At 35.1% G+C, this 18,268-nt stretch overlaps 1 protein-coding gene across 1 annotated transcript in view; it reads right to left on the bottom strand.

Moving 5' to 3' along the window:
* Window positions 1–445: 445 nt before the first annotated feature.
* PGAP1 (post-GPI attachment to proteins inositol deacylase 1) overlaps window positions 446–18,268 on the bottom strand; it is an 84,499-nt gene continuing 66,676 nt past the window's right edge. The window contains 10 exon segments of the mRNA XM_043995330.1: window positions 446–2,143; window positions 7,079–7,183; window positions 9,135–9,367; window positions 10,059–10,109; window positions 15,702–15,779; window positions 15,781–15,816; window positions 15,818–15,839; window positions 17,263–17,285; window positions 17,288–17,332; window positions 17,335–17,452. Coding sequence (XP_043851265.1) covers window positions 2,008–2,143; window positions 7,079–7,183; window positions 9,135–9,367; window positions 10,059–10,109; window positions 15,702–15,779; window positions 15,781–15,816; window positions 15,818–15,839; window positions 17,263–17,285; window positions 17,288–17,332; window positions 17,335–17,452 — 847 coding nt within the window. The 3' untranslated portion in view covers window positions 446–2,007.

The following is an 18,268-nucleotide window of genomic DNA, read 5'->3' as shown; positions in this document are numbered from 1 at the left end:
TGGCTCAACAAGTTGTGGTATATGATTGTAATGGAATACTATTATGATATAAGAAATGACAAGCAGGATGTTCTCAGAAACACTTGGGAAGACTTATATGAACTGATACAAATTGAACAGAACCAGGAGAACATTGTACACAGTAACAGGAATACTATATGATGATCAACTCTGAATGACTTAACTATTCTCAGCAATACAATGATCCAAGTTAATTCTAAAGGCCTCATGATAAAAAACACTATTTGCCTCCAGAGAAAGAACTGATGGAGCCTGCAGATTGAAAACATACTATTTTTCCTCTTTGTATTTTTTTTTCATGTTTTTTCCCTTTGGGTCTGGGTCTCTTTCACAACATGACTAATATGGTAATACGTTTTGCATGACTGAACATGTATAACCTATATCAAATTGCTTACCATCTTGGAGGTGGGGGAGAGGAAGGGAGAGGGAGGGAGAGAGAAGTTTGGAACTCAAATTTTTTTTCAAATGAATGTTAAAAATTATCTTTACATGTAACCGGGGAAAAATAAAATATGATTAAAAAAGCATGGATGGCATGCTCATCAAATCTGCAGATGACACAAAGTTGGGAGGGATAGCTAAGAAAGTGGACAATAGTCAGGATTCAATATACGGACAGACTAGCAATGGGCTGAGTCTAAAAGATGGACTTCAGGAGGTATTTCACTGGTTACAAAAAATGTAAAGTTTCACAAATACATGATGGAAGAGGAATGAATGACAGTTTATCTGAAAAAGATCCATGGGTTTTCATGGACTGCAAGTACAAGATGAGTCAGCAGTGTGATGTGGCTGCCCAAAAAGCATCAAGTGATCTTGGGCTGAGTTGAGAGGCATGGCTTCCAGAAATAAAGAGGTTATCGTCTCTCTGGATCTTCCAGTCACTGACCTCATCTGGAGCACTGTGTCCAGTTTCCAGGCATCACCACTTGAGGACATCAATAAAACAGTGTTCAGAGTGGGCAGCCAGAAAACTGAAGGGCACTTCCGTCTAGTTTTACAAAAAGACTGATGAAACTGGGACATGTTTTAGCCCAAAGAATATAAGATGCTAGGGGAAGAGGAAAGGATAGAGAAGTCTGTTCAAGTATTTGAAGGGCCATCGTGTGAAAGATGGATTAGGCTTGTTCTGTTTGGCCCGAAAGGACAGAACAAGAAGCAATGGGTGAAAGTTGCAAAGAACCAAACTTAGGTTTGATGAAGGCACAGACTGAAATAATTAATTCAATGCCAGTATATGAATAACTATGACCAAATTGTTTTTCTTATGACCCAAACACTAGCAATCTTTAGGAGCCTTAAGGTATTTGTCATCAATACAAAATGTCAGTCGGCATTTGGAAAATAACAAAAAGACCAATTCTTCAACCTCTGAGCTCTTGATGAAAGGTTACTGAAAAATATCTTGTTAGAAGGCCAAGAAAAATTCAAAGCAAATAGAACCTTTAGAAATAAAGGAATGTTAACAATACACCTCCTAAATGTGGTTTCTCAAAACTGATCAAAAAGTATTCTTGGGTATTTTGTTTTCTAAGGAAACTGATATGAATTTCATTCTCCTCTTTAAGATATGATTCTCAATATACAAACTATAGTAAATACAAAGGAACACATATTTAAGTAGAAAAACTGGATGAAAGAGCAAAATGCTTATTTACTGAATCTAGACTATAAAAACATCATTAGCATCATAAACCAAATAGACTGGTATGCACAGGAATTAAAATCTTGAGAAGGATTTTGGCCACTAAACTCTTTATATGTTCATTTTTCAAAATGATCAGTAGACAAATACTATAACACAAAAACAAAACCATGCCTCAAACACTTTCCTTAGGGGTTACAAAACTAGTTTTGAATTTTCATATTGTAAAAATAGACTTGTCTTCTCCAAAGGATCCTGCAGTCTGAGTTGATGAGTCCATGTGTTTTTCTTTCTTGTTACCTTCATGAAGAGCCAAAGTACCCCTACTATTTCTCAAATCAAATATTAGACAACATGTGGAATAAAAGAGGAATGACTACGAAGTATGGCACTCTGTATAAGTGTGTAGACCCAAAGGCAACCACACCAATGGCCACTACGAGTGGAAACTGTGCAGCGGTCTTCAACAGTTTACTGCGAAAAGAAAGAAACAACATTTTATATTATTATGATTAAAAGTACAAGGAAGACTGGAATTCTGTGAAGTCAATATTATACATGGTTTTTGAGAAAAAATTTAAAAATATTTTATGCTATTTTAAATGTAATATTTGGCTATCAGTGAAACTTCCCTCATCTGCAGATTTTTCTGTATCAAAAGGTTTAAAAAAAGCTGATTTTGAAAATTACATTTCATAATCAATCAGTTTTGTTTGGCTTTGTAAAATTTTACCACTAGAAAAGCACTAATTCTCCAAATATAGCAAATTCATAATAAAAGATAGCACTAGTTATTGCTATGTTACTGTAATTTATATCAAATTTCATTTTATATTCAACTTTACATGTGACTATCATGATGAATGGTTGAAAAAATTATAAAAACACAAAAGAGAGGCAGTTAGGTGGTGCAGTGGATAAAGCACTGATCTTAATTCAGGAGGACCTGAGTTCAAATCTAAGCTCAGACACTTAACATTTACTAGCTGTGTGATCCTGGGCAAGTCACTTAACCCCAATTGCCTCACCAAAAACAAACAAACAAACAAACAAACAAAACGACAAAGAACCTCAAATTAAAAAAAAAAACTTGAGGAAGGGAAGAATGAACAATTTCATATAATGTATGTAGACAGTCAGTCAATAAGCATTGTATAAGCAATAATTATTATATGCTTACAATGCACTAATGAAAGAGGAAGGTAATTGTATTGACAGTGAGAAGCCCAGAAAAAATTTTCATTTGGAGAAATAAGCAAGACAGGCTTCAAAAGGCATAATTTTCTGTCAATCCTACCTCAATACCTGTGACTTCTAAGCAATCCAGTATGTGTAGAGATTAGTGCAATCTGAAGTCTCCCTTCTATAATTTCTTTCTTTTTTTTTCAGGGCCATGAGGGTTAACTGACTTGCCCAGGGTCACACAGCTAGTAAGTGTCAAGTGTCTGAGGCTGGATTTGAACTCTGGTACTCTATCTGGGGCCAGTGCTTTATCCACTGTGCCACCTATCTGCCCCCTTATAATTTCTTATATGGTAATTAAGTGGTTGCATTATTGACTGCAAGTGTATATACATGACATAGCAAACCAAAACATTATCAGCACTGTAAGCTAATAAGGATGTTTAAAACATTTCAAGACTTACTCATGTTGAAAGATAATGACTGCTTTCAGGAGTCTGAATTCCTAAAACATGGCTTTGATTTCACTCTATATATGTACAATATTAAAGTATGTGTATGAAAATGCATATTTCAATGTCAACTGGTTATAAAATTACTAAGATACCAGCTTTAGAGCTGTAAAGAACCTCAGAGTCCAACTCCTTCATTTTACAGGTGAAGAAACTGAGGCCAAGAAAGTTTGACTTGTCCAAGGTCACAAGGCAGAAGAATCATGTTTTGAAAACAGGCTCTCTTATTGCGAATTCTACACTGAAGGAAAACATCAGTAATTTAGCACATTCTTAGAGAATTACTGAATTCTAACTAAGCTTATAAGAGGATCTTAATAAACCATTATAGTAACTGACTCTTCACCTGCCTTAACTTCAGGTAGCTAGGACACATTTGAGAACCAGAAATAAGGGGGAAAAAGCTTTTCGAGCAGCCAAAAGGGATGCTACCAAGTCCCTCAAGCATAAGCCCTTGAGGGGAGCTCTTCAGTCTCTATCATTTCATTTTCAGTCAGTTTTAATAACTGTGGTTGTCTCTCTTTCAAGCCTACAAGTACCAGAACCAGCCAATAAGAAGAGTAGAAAACGGACTGATACAGGAATGAATGACATTCATGTGTCTAGGTGCAGTCTAGTCATGTGGTCTAGCGTAGTCTAGTCTTGTTCTTAGAGCCGGAGGTCCATTGTTTAAATCTTAGCTTTACCTAAGTAAGTCATTTAGCCTTGCTGGGCTGTAATTTTTCTTACCTCTAAAATAAGGGACATAGGCTAAATGACCTCTTAACTCATGATCTTTCTACTCCAAAGGCAAAAGGTTTTTTTTTGTTTTTTTTTAAATGGTATAAGGTATTTTATTTTTTCCGTTACATGCAAAGAAAGGCAAAAGTTTTAAGTCTATTGAGCCTAGAGTCAAGGTTGTTGTAAGAATCAATGACATGGTGTACATAAGGCTCTTTGCAAAACACAAGTTGGTACATATCTTATTGACATGATTTTTGCTGATGTTAGGGATAAGAACTGGAACTGCCAGATGAGAAAATTCTCTCTATGAATACAGCCTGGCCCCTTCTTTGTGACTACAAGTTTCAGCCTAGAACACTGAGACTTCTCCCAAGTCATAGATGGTACTTAAAGGCAGGTCTTCCTATCTTTGAGGTCATCTTTCTATATACTGTACCATGAGGTCTTACATTATCTTATATTTGCAAGTGACATGAAGCCGGGAGTTACAGCAACATTTTTAAAAAATCACTGCATTGATATAGATCAGACATATACTACTTCAACCTTCAGATCCTGAGGCATCTAGGTCATTTATATTATCTATGTATTCCATCTTATAGTTTATTTCCAAATCACTGTTGTCTTCCAAAGGCCCTGGGGTATAGTGGTAGGGAGAGTGCTGGAGTCAGTCAGGAAGTCCTAGATTTAAATTCTGGCTCAGTCATTCGTTGTGTGAGTGGGCAAGTCAGGTAACCTTTCAGCCTGTTTCTCCATCTGTAAAATGAAGCTTACATCACCAGGTAGTTGTGACGATAAAAAGAGATAACATATATAAAGTTCTTTGGAGAACTTAGTAGATGTTAGTTGTTATTATTTCTCCTATATATTAATTTTTTTCTTATACAATGAAGTCTCACCTGTTTTGTATACTCAAGGAATTATTCTGAAATACAAAGTTTTCTAGAATGCTGAAGATTTATCTCTTTAAACATCAAATCTTTTTGTATAATTTTTAATCATTTTATTTATTTATTTATTTTTGGTGGGGCAATGAGGGTTAAGTGACTTGTCCAGGGTCACACAGCTAGTAACTGTCAAGTGTCTGAGGCCATATTTGAAATCAGGTCTTCCTGAATCTAGGGCTGGTGCTTTATCCACTGTGCCACCTAGCTGCCCCCAATTTTTAATCATTTTAGATGAAAATAGCTCTATTGGGCCTTCTTAAGTGTTCAGATGGGCTGTACAACATGGTTTCACTTTTTTCTTAGTGACTCTTGGGTCATCATTATGACAGGGGCTTTGCAACTTCTTAACTCTGTTACCTTAGACAAGTCACTTAACTTTGAGGGTTTAGCATGCTCATGCAAAAGATGAGAGCTGAGCTAAATGCTTTTTAATGTCTAGTCCTAACATTCTGTGATTTTCCTATGCTGCAATACAGTGATATCCTTAGAGTCTTTTGAGGTGTGTAGACCTTCTTGAGACTATACAAAAATGAACCCAAACTGCTGAAATTTTAAATTCTTTTGCCTGGTTTTTATTTTTTTGATTCTTCCCTTTTATGAGCCTTAGTTGTCACTAACAACAATAATAATGAATATTATTATTAGAGACTGCACAGTATAGTGGCCTGTGCTGGCTGTGTGATCCTATGAACATCACTGAAACTCTCAGTATTCTCTATAGGCTAAGACTGTAAGTGGCTAAGAAGGAGCTAACCTACATTGGTAGATGGACTTTCCTCACCTGGGAATTCTCTATGTTAATGGAATTCCAGGTGTGGCGCCTATCCTTATTCTTATATGACACAATCTTCAAAAAATAGACTCTCCTCCAGAGGTGTCAAACGCAGGGTCTCTAGGCCACACATAGCCTATAACACTTCCAAGTACAATCCAAGGAAATATTTTTTAAAAATATATTGAGGGGCAGCTAGGTGGCACAGTGGATAGAGCACCAGCCCTGGAGTCAGGAGGACCTGAGTTCAAATCCAACCCCAGACACTTAACACTTACTAGCTGTGTGACCCTAGGGCAAGTCACTTAAGCCCAAGTGCCTCACACACACACACGAAAAATTATATATATTATATATATAAAAAATGGGTCTAGCCTGGGGGGACTAGTCCCATGGAGGTGATTTTCCCTGAAAATGTTATTCCTCTATGGACAATGTCCCTGCCTCAGAAGAAAGGAAAGTGGGGGACAACTGGGACCTAGAGGGAGGGAGGACATATGTCCAAAGATGAGACTGAACAGCAAACAAAGAGGAAAATGATCATGGGGGAGACAGGAGGTAGAAGTGAATGTTTTGGGATACTGGGTATGGCATGTTCCATTGCATCTTGAAGGTACACTAGGTTAGCTGCATTGGACAAAATATCCAGCTCCTATAAATGGTCCAAAATCATTAGCACTAGCAAATAAAGATGAAAACTGATTAGTTGAAATATATTTTGTAATCACCCATTCTCCCTACAAAGATATAGGTTAATTTAAAGTGACCACTCTAATTGTGTACCAAGAGTAAAATATTTGCCTAGAATGTGAAAATAAACAAATACAAAATGGAAAAAGAAGGGTTCAGGGAGAGCTGTTTAAAAAAAACAACAAAGCACAAAGCTAATTTAATATGTAAATATCTGAAGGTATATATAAACTTAATTACAGAACTGATTTAAGTAGTTAACAGTATAAATATGTACATATACACCATAGCACCTATTCCAAGCTATTTCTTTTTCTTTTTTTAATGAGGCAATTGGGGTTAAGCGACTTGCCCAGGGTCACACAGCTACTAAGTGTTAAGTGTCTGAGGCCGGATTTGAACTCAGGTACTCCTGAATCCAGGGCCGGTGCTCTATCCACTGTGCCATCTAGCTGCCCCTATTCCAAGCTATTTCAACCTACATAACATTAGGAAAGAGAAAAGTAGTCTAAAGTTATTTATCAAATATGATAAATGAGGACCAAAAATCTATGTGGGAAATAAAAAGATTAAAGTACTATACCTTGACCTTACTGAAACAATGTCAGAATTCCCAAGAATTCCAAGAGTTGGAACGAGGAAAAATGACAGATGCTTACATGGATCAGGATTAAGTCTAATATAATACCTATATGAGGGGAAAGGTGAGAAAAAAATGTGGTTATATAGACATGACTATTTCAAATCAGCATAAATCTGAATGAATAATACACACAAATCATGGAAGTGGGAGGCAGTGCAGTTTAAAGTGGGGATGATACACTACCTACCTCACAGGGTTGCTATGAGGACAAGACTCTGTAAACTTTCAAGTGCTACAGAATGTGAACTGTTATTATCTTCGAATTATCAGAGATACTTATTCTCCAGGCCATATTTCATTCATTAGATATTGTTTATAGAATTGAGGTATAAAGGAATACCAAGGAGAACAAAATAAAACAAGCTACAAAAATGTACTTAACTCTACAACAGATATTTTCCTAAAAAAGTCATTTACAAATCAAATGATTGTATATTAAATCATTGAGACGGCTTTGCAAGCCAACCCGTACAGAATTTGTAAGTCAGTCAAGAAACATTTATTAAGCACTTACTGTGTTCCAGGCACTGTGCTAAACACTGGGGACAAAAAAAGAAACAAAACACAGTCCTTATCCCCAAGGAGCTCATAGTCTAACAGGGAGGACAACAAGTAAACAAATAGGTACAAACAAGCTACACGTGAGATAAATATGAAATAATTTAAAGAGGAAAGGAACTAGAATTAAGAGAAGTTGGGAAAGGCTTCCTAGAGAAGATATAATCTTAGTTAAAGGAAGCCAGGGGAAGTGAGGGCGCAGAAAATTCTGGGCATAAGGATAGTCAGAGAAAATGCTCAGAGCCAAGAGATGGAGGCCTTGTTTCTGAAATGGCCAGGAGGGTCAGTGTTAGTGGATCAAAGTAGAAGAGGTGAAAGAAGACTGGAAAAGTAGGAGGGTACCAGGGTAACAAAGGGTTTTGAGTGTCAAAGAGAAGATTTGTTTTTGATCCTGAAGATGACAGGGATCCCCTGATGTTTCTCTTATTAGGGAAGTGGCACAGTCAGACTTGTGCTTTAGGAAAATCAATTTGGTGGCTGAACAGAGGAGGACTGAAGTGAGGAGAGACTTGAGGCTAGCAGACCCAATAGCAGGCTATTGCAACAGTCCAGATGTGAGATGATGAGGGCTTGAACCAGAGTGATAGTGGTGTCAGAAGAGAGAAAAGGGAGTATTCAAGAGACGTTGTAAAGGTGAAATTTGTCTTTTGGGGTCAATCTGAATTTCCACATTTTAGTTGGAATATCTGAAGTCTTGTAAAACTCAGATTAGTAATTTCCAAAAGCAAAAGCCTGGACCTTAACGACAATGAGGGAGTAGGAAACTACTTAAAATGTATATAATCTTATTTCTCAAATCTATATGGAACAGGATCCACTGAATACTCTGAGGATTTACCTATTTTTTCTCCTTTAAAAAAGTTTCTTAATTAACAAGCAGTTATTTTCTTTCCCTTCCAACATACCTCTCCCTGAAGAAAAGAAATAAAGAAAAACAAATGCAAAACTCATAAAAAAGCACTTTTTAAAAAATTCATGAAAATATAAACTCTAAAAACAAAGTTCAGGAGCACTTGTTGAATGCTTTGTATGACTTGTGACTTCAGTCAGGACAGGAACTGGTAGTTTCCCAGTCACTAACTTTTTTTTAGTCACTAAAGTCATTTTGGGTCAACTTAAGGGACTCTTTACAAAGCTACAGAAATTCATTTTTTCTTTCTAAACTTTTTGCTCCAATGAAGTACAATAGAAGTTCTACCTTTCTCTTTTGTTAAAATATTTGTGGGAATTTGTTTAATAAGAAAAAGAACTATGCAAATGTAAGTAGGTCCAATTTAAATTTTTCTAGTCAAAATTTTCATACACTGACCAGAAGATGTTTGGGGATCTGAAATCTTACATAAGCTTTATTGATGAATAGTTGAGTTATGGACCAAAGCAAAGTCAAAATTATACCACAGTTTTTATACAACTCTAAACAAGTAATTGTTATCATTACCTGAGATTCTTTAGCCAGTAAATTAAGGATGGCATACTGAGTAATACAACCCATATTACTAAGTTAACAATAGTAATATGCATCTTAAAGTTATCTTCAGCATTATCAATGGCTAAACTTATAGGAAGTACATCTGGGTTTGGAGGAAGGTTTTGCTCAGATTCATCGTTCTTCTCTGTTTCTTCAATGGAAGAATTTGTATTGTTTCCATCTCTTTCAGAGACATTTGGAGTCTATAAAGGAAGCAAGAATATAAAAATATTGCTTAGGATATTTATCTTAAAACCAGGTTTAAGATACTGTTTCATTTTAAATTAAACTCCTATTTAAAAAACAGACATACATACAACATAATCCTCATACCCGAGGATTTGCTAGATAATGATTTTATCATCTTCATAAAAGCACAATTGGACATAACTTCTAGGTCTTCTGAATTAGCCACTCTCAATTTGATGACTAAATATATCCTCGAAAGATGATCCTCTTTCTAAAAATGTTTCTCCTTAACCCGCAGAAGATAAAAGACATCAGCCCTTCCTTGATTTTTTATCCAAGATGAAGGACCACAATTTAAAACTCCTTCAAACTTGTTTTCCAAAAAGTATGTTGATAGGGATAGAGTTGGATAAAACAAAATTTGTCATGGAATGACAAATTACTGCAGATGGAATACAAGTGAATAACAGTGGGTACCAGAGCCATTAACCATAGCTTTCTGAGGGACAGCTAGAAGGGAATATGGATAAAGGAACTAGTGAAACATTAGGAACATAGAAAGCAGTTAATAATTTGAAGTGGAGTAATCCAAAATGATCTATGATTTTCTTAAGGATTAAGTGGTAAAGTCATTCCATCCTAAAAAGATAAATAGCTAAAGAGGATAAAAATATGTAGTTTGTTTTGCCAAAAAACCCAACTTACCATATCAGAGGTTTTTTTCAATGTTGTTATGTTGGAGTACAAGTTAATAATCTAGGAAAAGAAATGAATTTTTGTTTTCAAAATTGCTTTGGATCAAGAAATATTTGAGTATCCTTGTAAAATTTATAAATACACTTAATCCCTCTTAAATTGAGACTAAAAAAATGAGGGAGCAATGAGATTATATTCCTTCCTAATTAATTCTGTGTCTTACTCCCATAGAAACTATTCTAAATGTTCTCTTTTTTCTTCAAGTCTCCCACACCTCACCCATACCCCTTTTTAAGCAGAGGACTTTGCTTCTTACTTCACTTAGAAAATGGAGGTCATTCAATGTGAGCTCCTCCTTCTCTCCCTCTTCATCTCCCAAACCTTGACATCTCCCATTCTCTCATCTTTTCTTCCAGTATCTGATAAAGAGGTGGCTTTTTTTCTTGCCAAGTCCAATTACTTACCCATCCCCTACTACTTTCTCCATCGGGTTGCATCCTTGATTATGCTCTCTCAAATTTTCAGTCTCTCACTCTCTACTTTTTCCTTCCATACTATCTTCAAACATGCCTATGTCTCCTCTATCCTTAAAAAAAGCTTTGTGAAACTGCTATACTTTCTAGTTATCTTCTTATATTTCACCTCCCTTTCTCAGCCAAACTTCTTGAAAACTTGCTGTCTATACTCACTAACATCCTTTGCACTCTGGCTTTCCACCTCATTATTTGATTAAAATTACTTTCTTCAATGTCATTAGAGACCTCTTAATCGCCAATTCTAATGTATTTTTCTCAGTCCTCAATCTTCTCAACCCACCTGCTGGATTTCATCATATTTTCCCTCCTGGATGCTCTCTTCTTTTAGGGTTTTCCTCACTGTATTTTCTCTGGTTCTACTCCAACATATATGACTACTTCTTCTCAGTTTCCTTTATTGGCTAAGCATTCACAGAACACTCCCTAACTTTGAGTGGTCACTAGGCTCTCTTCTTTCTCTACCTGGCAACTTAATATACTCCCATAGGTATGATTTATCTTTACAAGCATGCTCTCAGATCTAAGTATCTATCCCTGGTCTCTCCCTTCCACTTCAGTCATACATCACCAAATGCTTTTTAGACATTTCAAATTGGATGTCCCAGAGGTAGATTAAACTCAATAGCTCCAAAACTGAACTCATCTCTTCCCCTCAACCTTCTTTCTTCCAAACCTTCCTATTTCTGTTGAAGGCACTACTACCCTTCTAGTCTCCCAGGTCATAAACTCAACATTATCTTGGATTCACATTCCTTCACCTCACATAGCCAATGACTGCCTAGTCTTATTGTTTCTATGTTCATAATATTTCTTTGCATCCATCCCCTTCCTGATACTTGCATAGCTACTACCTTAGACCAGGCCCTTATCAACTCTGATTAGATTATTAACAGCCTCTTGATTGGTTTCCTTGACTCAAGTATATCACATTTCAGTACATTCTACACACTAATTCTTTTCAATCACATATCTGACTGTGTGACACACCTACTCCAGGTGTCAAATATTCTTGAGTGAGGCCTGAACCAGATTAAAATGTAAATAGCAGGGCAGCTAGATGGTGCAGTGGATAGAGCACCAGCCCTGGAGTCAGGAGTGCCTGAGTTCAAATCCGGCCTCAGACACTTGCACTTACTAGCTGTGGGATCCTGGGCAAGTCACTTAACCCCAACTGCCTCACTTAAAAAATGTAAATAGCAAATATTTAACAAAACAAATAAAAAACCAATAGAACATAATGTTAATATGTGGTTTTCTAAGTCAATATGTGGCTATAAGGATCTTTATGTAAGATTTAGTGGTCCCATTTCTATTTGAGTTTGACCCCACTGCACTACTCAATTAAATTGCCCTCTAGGATAAAATATAAACCCCTTTGTTTAGCATTTAAATTCCTTCACAACCTGGTTGCAACCTATCTTAACAGTTTCAACGACAATTTTTGTCCCACACTCTGCAATATAGCCCAATTAGCTTCCTTTGTTCTTCACACATTGAACTCAATGTCCTCTGTCTGTGTGCCTTTACACCAGCCACACTCCATGCCATGGATATACTTCCTACTCAACTTGGCCTCTCAGAATTTCCTTTCTTCCTTCAAGATGCACTCAAGAACATCTTTTGCATAAAGCCTTTCTTATTTCCTCCAATTGCTAGTGTTCCCCTCCCAATTACAAGGTATTTAATTACTTTATACTTACTCATACTTATTGTTTACATATGTGTGTTCTCTACATACTTGTATTGTTCTTGATGTCTTCCCCATTAGAACTTAAGCTTCATAAAGTACAGATTTTCACTCTTTGAAATTGTATCCCTAAGTCTAGACATAATGCCTGGCACATAGTAAGTGCTGAATAAGTACTTGTTAACTGATTAATTATGGGGAAAATGTAGGCAACAAGGGAGGGAAATAGTGGCCCTGGGAAGGGTATTATTGCAGCAGTGAGATGCAGCATCTGTTAATATATATGGAATGTATATAAGAAAAGTTGGGTGTTCATTCAGGGACTACCTCCATATAGAATATAAATTCATTTTTTCTTAATAACTTGGGAATTAGATAACATTAAGATGTAATGTCATCTATGGGTAGTTTATACTATGGGAATGAATCTATATCAGGGGTTCTTAAATTTTTGCTATCAAGGTTTTATCTTAACCTTTTACTAGCAATCTGTAATCGGAACATCTAAAGGAAATCACTCTTCATTTGGACTCCATGCTCATATCCCATGTAATAGTGGCAAATGTACATTTTCCTGTTTTATGTTTCACGTGATGTTATTAACCCAAGGGCTCTAAATTATTTCCATTAAATCTGTTTAGAAATCTAATAGGAATTTGACATTCAAGGAAGACACATTATTGAAGGATAACCTGTTGAAAGATGTTGACAGTATTTGATCTTCCAAAACAAATGCTTTTTTATGGTCATGTAGGATTCTCTACACTTTTGAGCCAGTTCTATAACTACTGTCTCTCAAGTTTGAAGGAATTTACATACCTATCAAGGTTGCCCTCACTGTCTTTATATTAAAAAAATATTTTATTGATGCCTTGTTTTTAACATATCGTTTCAAATCTACCCCACACCCTCAATTAAGCTCTCCCTTGTGACAAAGAAAAAAATTAAGTAAAACCAACCAATAGAATAACTATGTTCAACAGCATAAGCAATATTCTACAGCTATAGTCCTCTGCCTCTCTGAGAAGACAGCTCTATCACCTGTTCTCCAGGACCAAGCCTGATCACTACTAATCAGTTTAGTTGCCTTTTAGTGGCATTTTCATTTATGTTGTAGGACTTATTTTGTATACTGTTCACTTGGATCTATTTATTTTATACTTCATCATGGGGGGCAGCAAGGGGACAGGGAGGTGGCACAGTGGATAAAGCACTGGCCCTGGAGTTAGGAGAACCTGAATTCAAATCTCACCCCAGACGACCCTGGGCAAGTCACTTAAGCCCAATTTCCTTAAACATCCAGGGCCATTTCTAGTCGTCTGATATATATCTTGCCACTGGACGCAGATGGTTCTGGAGGAGAGAGTGAGGTTGGTAACTCTGCACAGCCCTACCTCACTTAATCCCAATCCAGTGCAAGTCATGACATCATCCTCATGTCATGGTCCTCTTTGAGAACAAAGGACAAACAACAACAACTTGTCACTAAGATTTTTATAGAGGGAGACAGTATAAGTTTTCCCAATTACCTTTTATTGGAAAAAGTATATATAATGATTTGTCCTAAAACATGGAGCATCATCTCCTCTTTGAGGTACCTTGAGATGCAATACCCTCATCATGCACCTCCTCTTTACATATTTTTTTTCTATTTTGGTTTCTCCTTCCTTTGCTTTCTTTGGGGCTAGCTCTCCTTCCTCATGAGCATCTTGGTTTACTGTAAGGATAGATTCTAATGTGGTATACCATGGTCATTGAAGGAGAATGGTTGTTACAGAAATCTTCACAGATCTTTTTCTTTTCTAATGTTTGCCGTTCTTCCAAGTCTCACGCCTAAATGTTTTTTGTTGTAGGAGCTTATTTGTGCTTTTTATTAAATATTTTGTTAAAACAGAGATGTTTTATGCCATAATATTGCTCACAATCCTCTGTCAGCTTTTCTTTCTTATTTAATAAATGTGTTGATATCTTAAACTGGTGTTATCTTTGGCTACTATCTCTCAACATCTGGCAAAGATAGTTGGCATTTATTTATTTATTTATTTATTTAGTTAGTTAGTTAGTTAGTTCAGGTAGTTTCATGTCCTTTAGTTTCCTTCATATGGTAGCTGATTTCATAAGCTGAATGTCCTGAGAAAATGGTAGGAGTCAGTGCTACTCTATTTTTCAGGGTAAATAGGTTGTTTAAATACATTAGATTTGTCTCAATTACACACAATATCTCATTTTTTAATTTAGTATGCATTTTGATCTTTGTTCTATAAAGCTGATGGTCTAACAGTATATGGTGACCTGATTTATCATCAAGAGTAAACCATCGGTTTCCATCATAAAAATTAAAACTGATGATATCTTGGCAGTCAAGAATCAATTTTTTACTGATGTGGGAGTCATTTTCAAATCACACAATTTAAAAGGATCCAAAGGAAGACTCCTGGCAGGTTGGGTGGACATATATGGGAAATTTATGGGAGTACATGAACAAAAGTATTAAGAAAGCACGGCTGTGGAATGGCATCCTTGGAGAGAACATTCCCATTGATGATATCACATCAAAGAAGCAAATATTAGTTTCCACAAACAAACCATTCATACTACTTTGCTGCCATGGATAACAGCTATAGCCAAGGTAAGTAGGGGGAGGGGTAGAAAAAAAGCCTTTGCTTAACATGTTAAAAACATATAAAACAAAACATATCAAAAAAGAAAAGAAATACTGACTCCCCTGCTTCTTCCAAAAAATGGAGTTCAGTTTTCTAAGTTCTCACTATTTTCTGCACTAGTATTGCCTATATATATTTTTTACCTACCCTCTCAATTTTGTACATATACTGTCAGGCTAGAATGCCTTGGTAACCATTCTTGGTTAGTAACCTTCTTTATGTACTACAACTTGACAGCCTTATGCTTTAAGTAATTTTTTTTCATTATATGAATTCTGTTCTAATCAATCTGTTCTAAGAATGTGTCAACCCCTCTCTCCCATATCATTTCAAAGCATGCTTCTCTTTCCATAGCAACTGTTACAGAAAATACAGTCTCCTGTTCTCACATCTCAAGGTGAATTTTAACCTCTCACCCATTTCCTTTTATCAAAATGAGATAATAATTGCACTCACACAGCACCTGGTACATAGTAGGCTATTAATAAAATGCTTGTTCCTTTCCCTTTTCCCTTTTTGGCCTCTAACCACCAAAACCGTACTATGTTTAACTATCTGTAGATGCAGATTCCCATCTTACAGCTATGTCACACCAACATATACAAATAGTTATAAGAGCAACAAAATATTTTAAACTATCCAGCAAATTAATTATAAACCCACATTTTATGAATTTATAAACTCTTTTGAAGAGTGTATGGAATGATGTTTGATATCAGTGATGAGCACATTCTGGCATTCAGGTTAAAAAATTTTAAGCTGATACCTTAAACACATAGTAAAGATAGATGAGAAGTATTGCAAGTGCTCCACAAGTTGTCCAACCGATTATTAGCAGAAGCACTAATCATAAATGATAATCTTGTTGTTATCAACCTGGGGGTCATTAGGGATTTCAGAAGGTCTAAAAAAACAAGAATATAACCTTTAAAATTCTTTAAAAAGAAGCACAGATGCAGGAGAACAATTTACACTGTAACATCAATACTTTGACACAACAAACAATTGTGGAAAGACTTAAGAATGCTGATCAAAGAAATGAGCAACCATGATCCTAGATGAATGAGAGCTAAAGGATAGCTAACCACCCCCTTAAGAAGTATTCAGGCATTCTAATTAATACAAGAGGTATCTTCAGATTTCATATTATAAGCTGATGTAGAAACCAAGTTAAACATATTATCTATTCTATTTTTACATATTATAGCTAATAAATTGATCTAAAGTGTGTGAATCTTATAAAGCCGAGGAGAGCAAATAGCACATGAAATGGTAGTTCTATTTATATGCCTGTTGTGAATCATGTTTAGTTTGAAGTGAGGACCTCAGAGCCCTATGATCCCAAACTCTTTGTGAGGAGAGGTTAGTTTTCATTTCCTGAAGCCTTGTGGGGCAACTGTAGATAATTGTGTTTTTATTTCATTTAAGATGGAACTTATTGTTCTTTTCAAAATATGCAATTTTGTATTTTTTAACAATCCCTAGGATATATCCCACTGAGAATCAGTTCATGTTAATGTTGACTTGATCTTTTTCTTAGTATTTCAGACTCAAATATTACTATCAATATTTTCTGAATTCACTGAAAAATAAAATGAGTACGCTAGGGATTCCACATATAATAAAAGAGAACAATTGCAAGTGATATTTTTTATATGCAAACATATAAATATGATAATAATTCAATTTATAGAGCACTTTAAAGTTTGTAAAGCACTTTATAAATATTATTTTATTTGTTTTTAATGAAGTCAACAAGCAGGGAATGATACTAAAAGTACAATATCTGAGTATGGTAGTGGTCAGGGGATTCTACTGCTAGGTTTACTCTAGTTTCTGCCAAAAATCCTAGCAAGTGATGTAATAAGATGTGTGATAAGAGAAAATGGCATCAGAAAACAGTTTTGAAGTATAAAAGTAGAACATTATTTGGGAACCACTATACTATGACTTTACCGTAGGCATGAAAATACGAAATACTGTCCTAGGACTGGGCCACACATTGAAAGAAATGCGGGATCAGACATTTTCAACAATGTGTATGGATCACAACCTATATTGATTACTCATATTTGCCAAACAAATAAAGAATACCTCAAAATTATTAACTTTGATGATAAAAGTTAAGTCATTAATTTGTAAATTATCCACAGAAACCAGTTAATGTTCAGGAATATATATAAACTAATCTTTAAGGTTCCCTTTTAAGAATATAACTTTAGCTTATGACAACGTATTTAACAGCTTTACTATCAGTATCATTCTTAAATAATAGAAGGTTATAAATCAATTACTGAAACATGTTTTTGGTTTTGTTGTTTTTTTACCTCATTAAGGTTAGCCACAATAGAAGGAAAGAAGCCTCACAGATAAAGATGAGAGATGGCCACCCCAGATAATGCAATACTGGTTCCAAATAAAAAGAGGACCAATGATACAAGTGGGAAACCATACTTTGAGTATTCAGAAAATGGCATCTAATTCTGGCAAGAGAAACTATCCCAAATTTGTTTAAACAGTTATACTGTGGAAAAAAGAGACAATGATGTAATTAAAATACCATGCTTATAGTCAGATATTATGCATATATACATTTATGATTTAACTTCTGATTGACCCATGCATATTAAATAATTATTTCTGAAACTATGGTCTTAACAGGTTTATAGAACTCAACCTTCATATTTATTTAAAATAGTTTTATTTTTAAAATCAAAAGCCCAATAATTCAAACTTAATCAAAGCACTATTATCTACTATTCTATATGTATACATTTTCACTGGAGGCAAAACAAAACTTGAGAGTAATTACACAGGTAAAATAAGTTCTGAAGACCGTGTAAGGCATTGGTTTTTTACTTTTTTTGTTTCCTGGTACACTTTGGCAATCTAGAGAAGCCCATGGGATCCTTCTCAGAATATTTTTAAATAAATAAAACAGAATCCATGAAATTGTCAAAGAAATCATTTATATTGAAATACAATTATAGAAATATATTTTAAAAACAAGTTCATGTTAAGAACTCCTGTTTAGGGAGTAGTGGCATGCACTAACATTTATAAACATTTATCAAAATAATTATTCAAATGGCTATGTAACTAATCTGTATTTTAATTTCATTATCACTGATAAAAGAATGTAGTGAACAGTGAGCAGTGCTAAGATACCAAAATAGTCAAATAAATGAAAATCATTATGTTTAGGTGTTTAAGTATGTGTATTTTTATTTTATTTTAAAATTTTATTTATTTTATTTTTAATTTATGGAATAAAACAAACTATTCCATAACAGCATAATAAAAAGATGATTGTACATGAAACTAAAAATCTAT

This window comes from Dromiciops gliroides, chromosome 3 (assembly GCF_019393635.1).
Source record: "Dromiciops gliroides isolate mDroGli1 chromosome 3, mDroGli1.pri, whole genome shotgun sequence".
In the NCBI taxonomy this organism is placed as follows: domain Eukaryota; kingdom Metazoa; phylum Chordata; class Mammalia; order Microbiotheria; family Microbiotheriidae; genus Dromiciops; species Dromiciops gliroides.
This window is presented reverse-complemented; position numbering and strand designations above follow the sequence as displayed.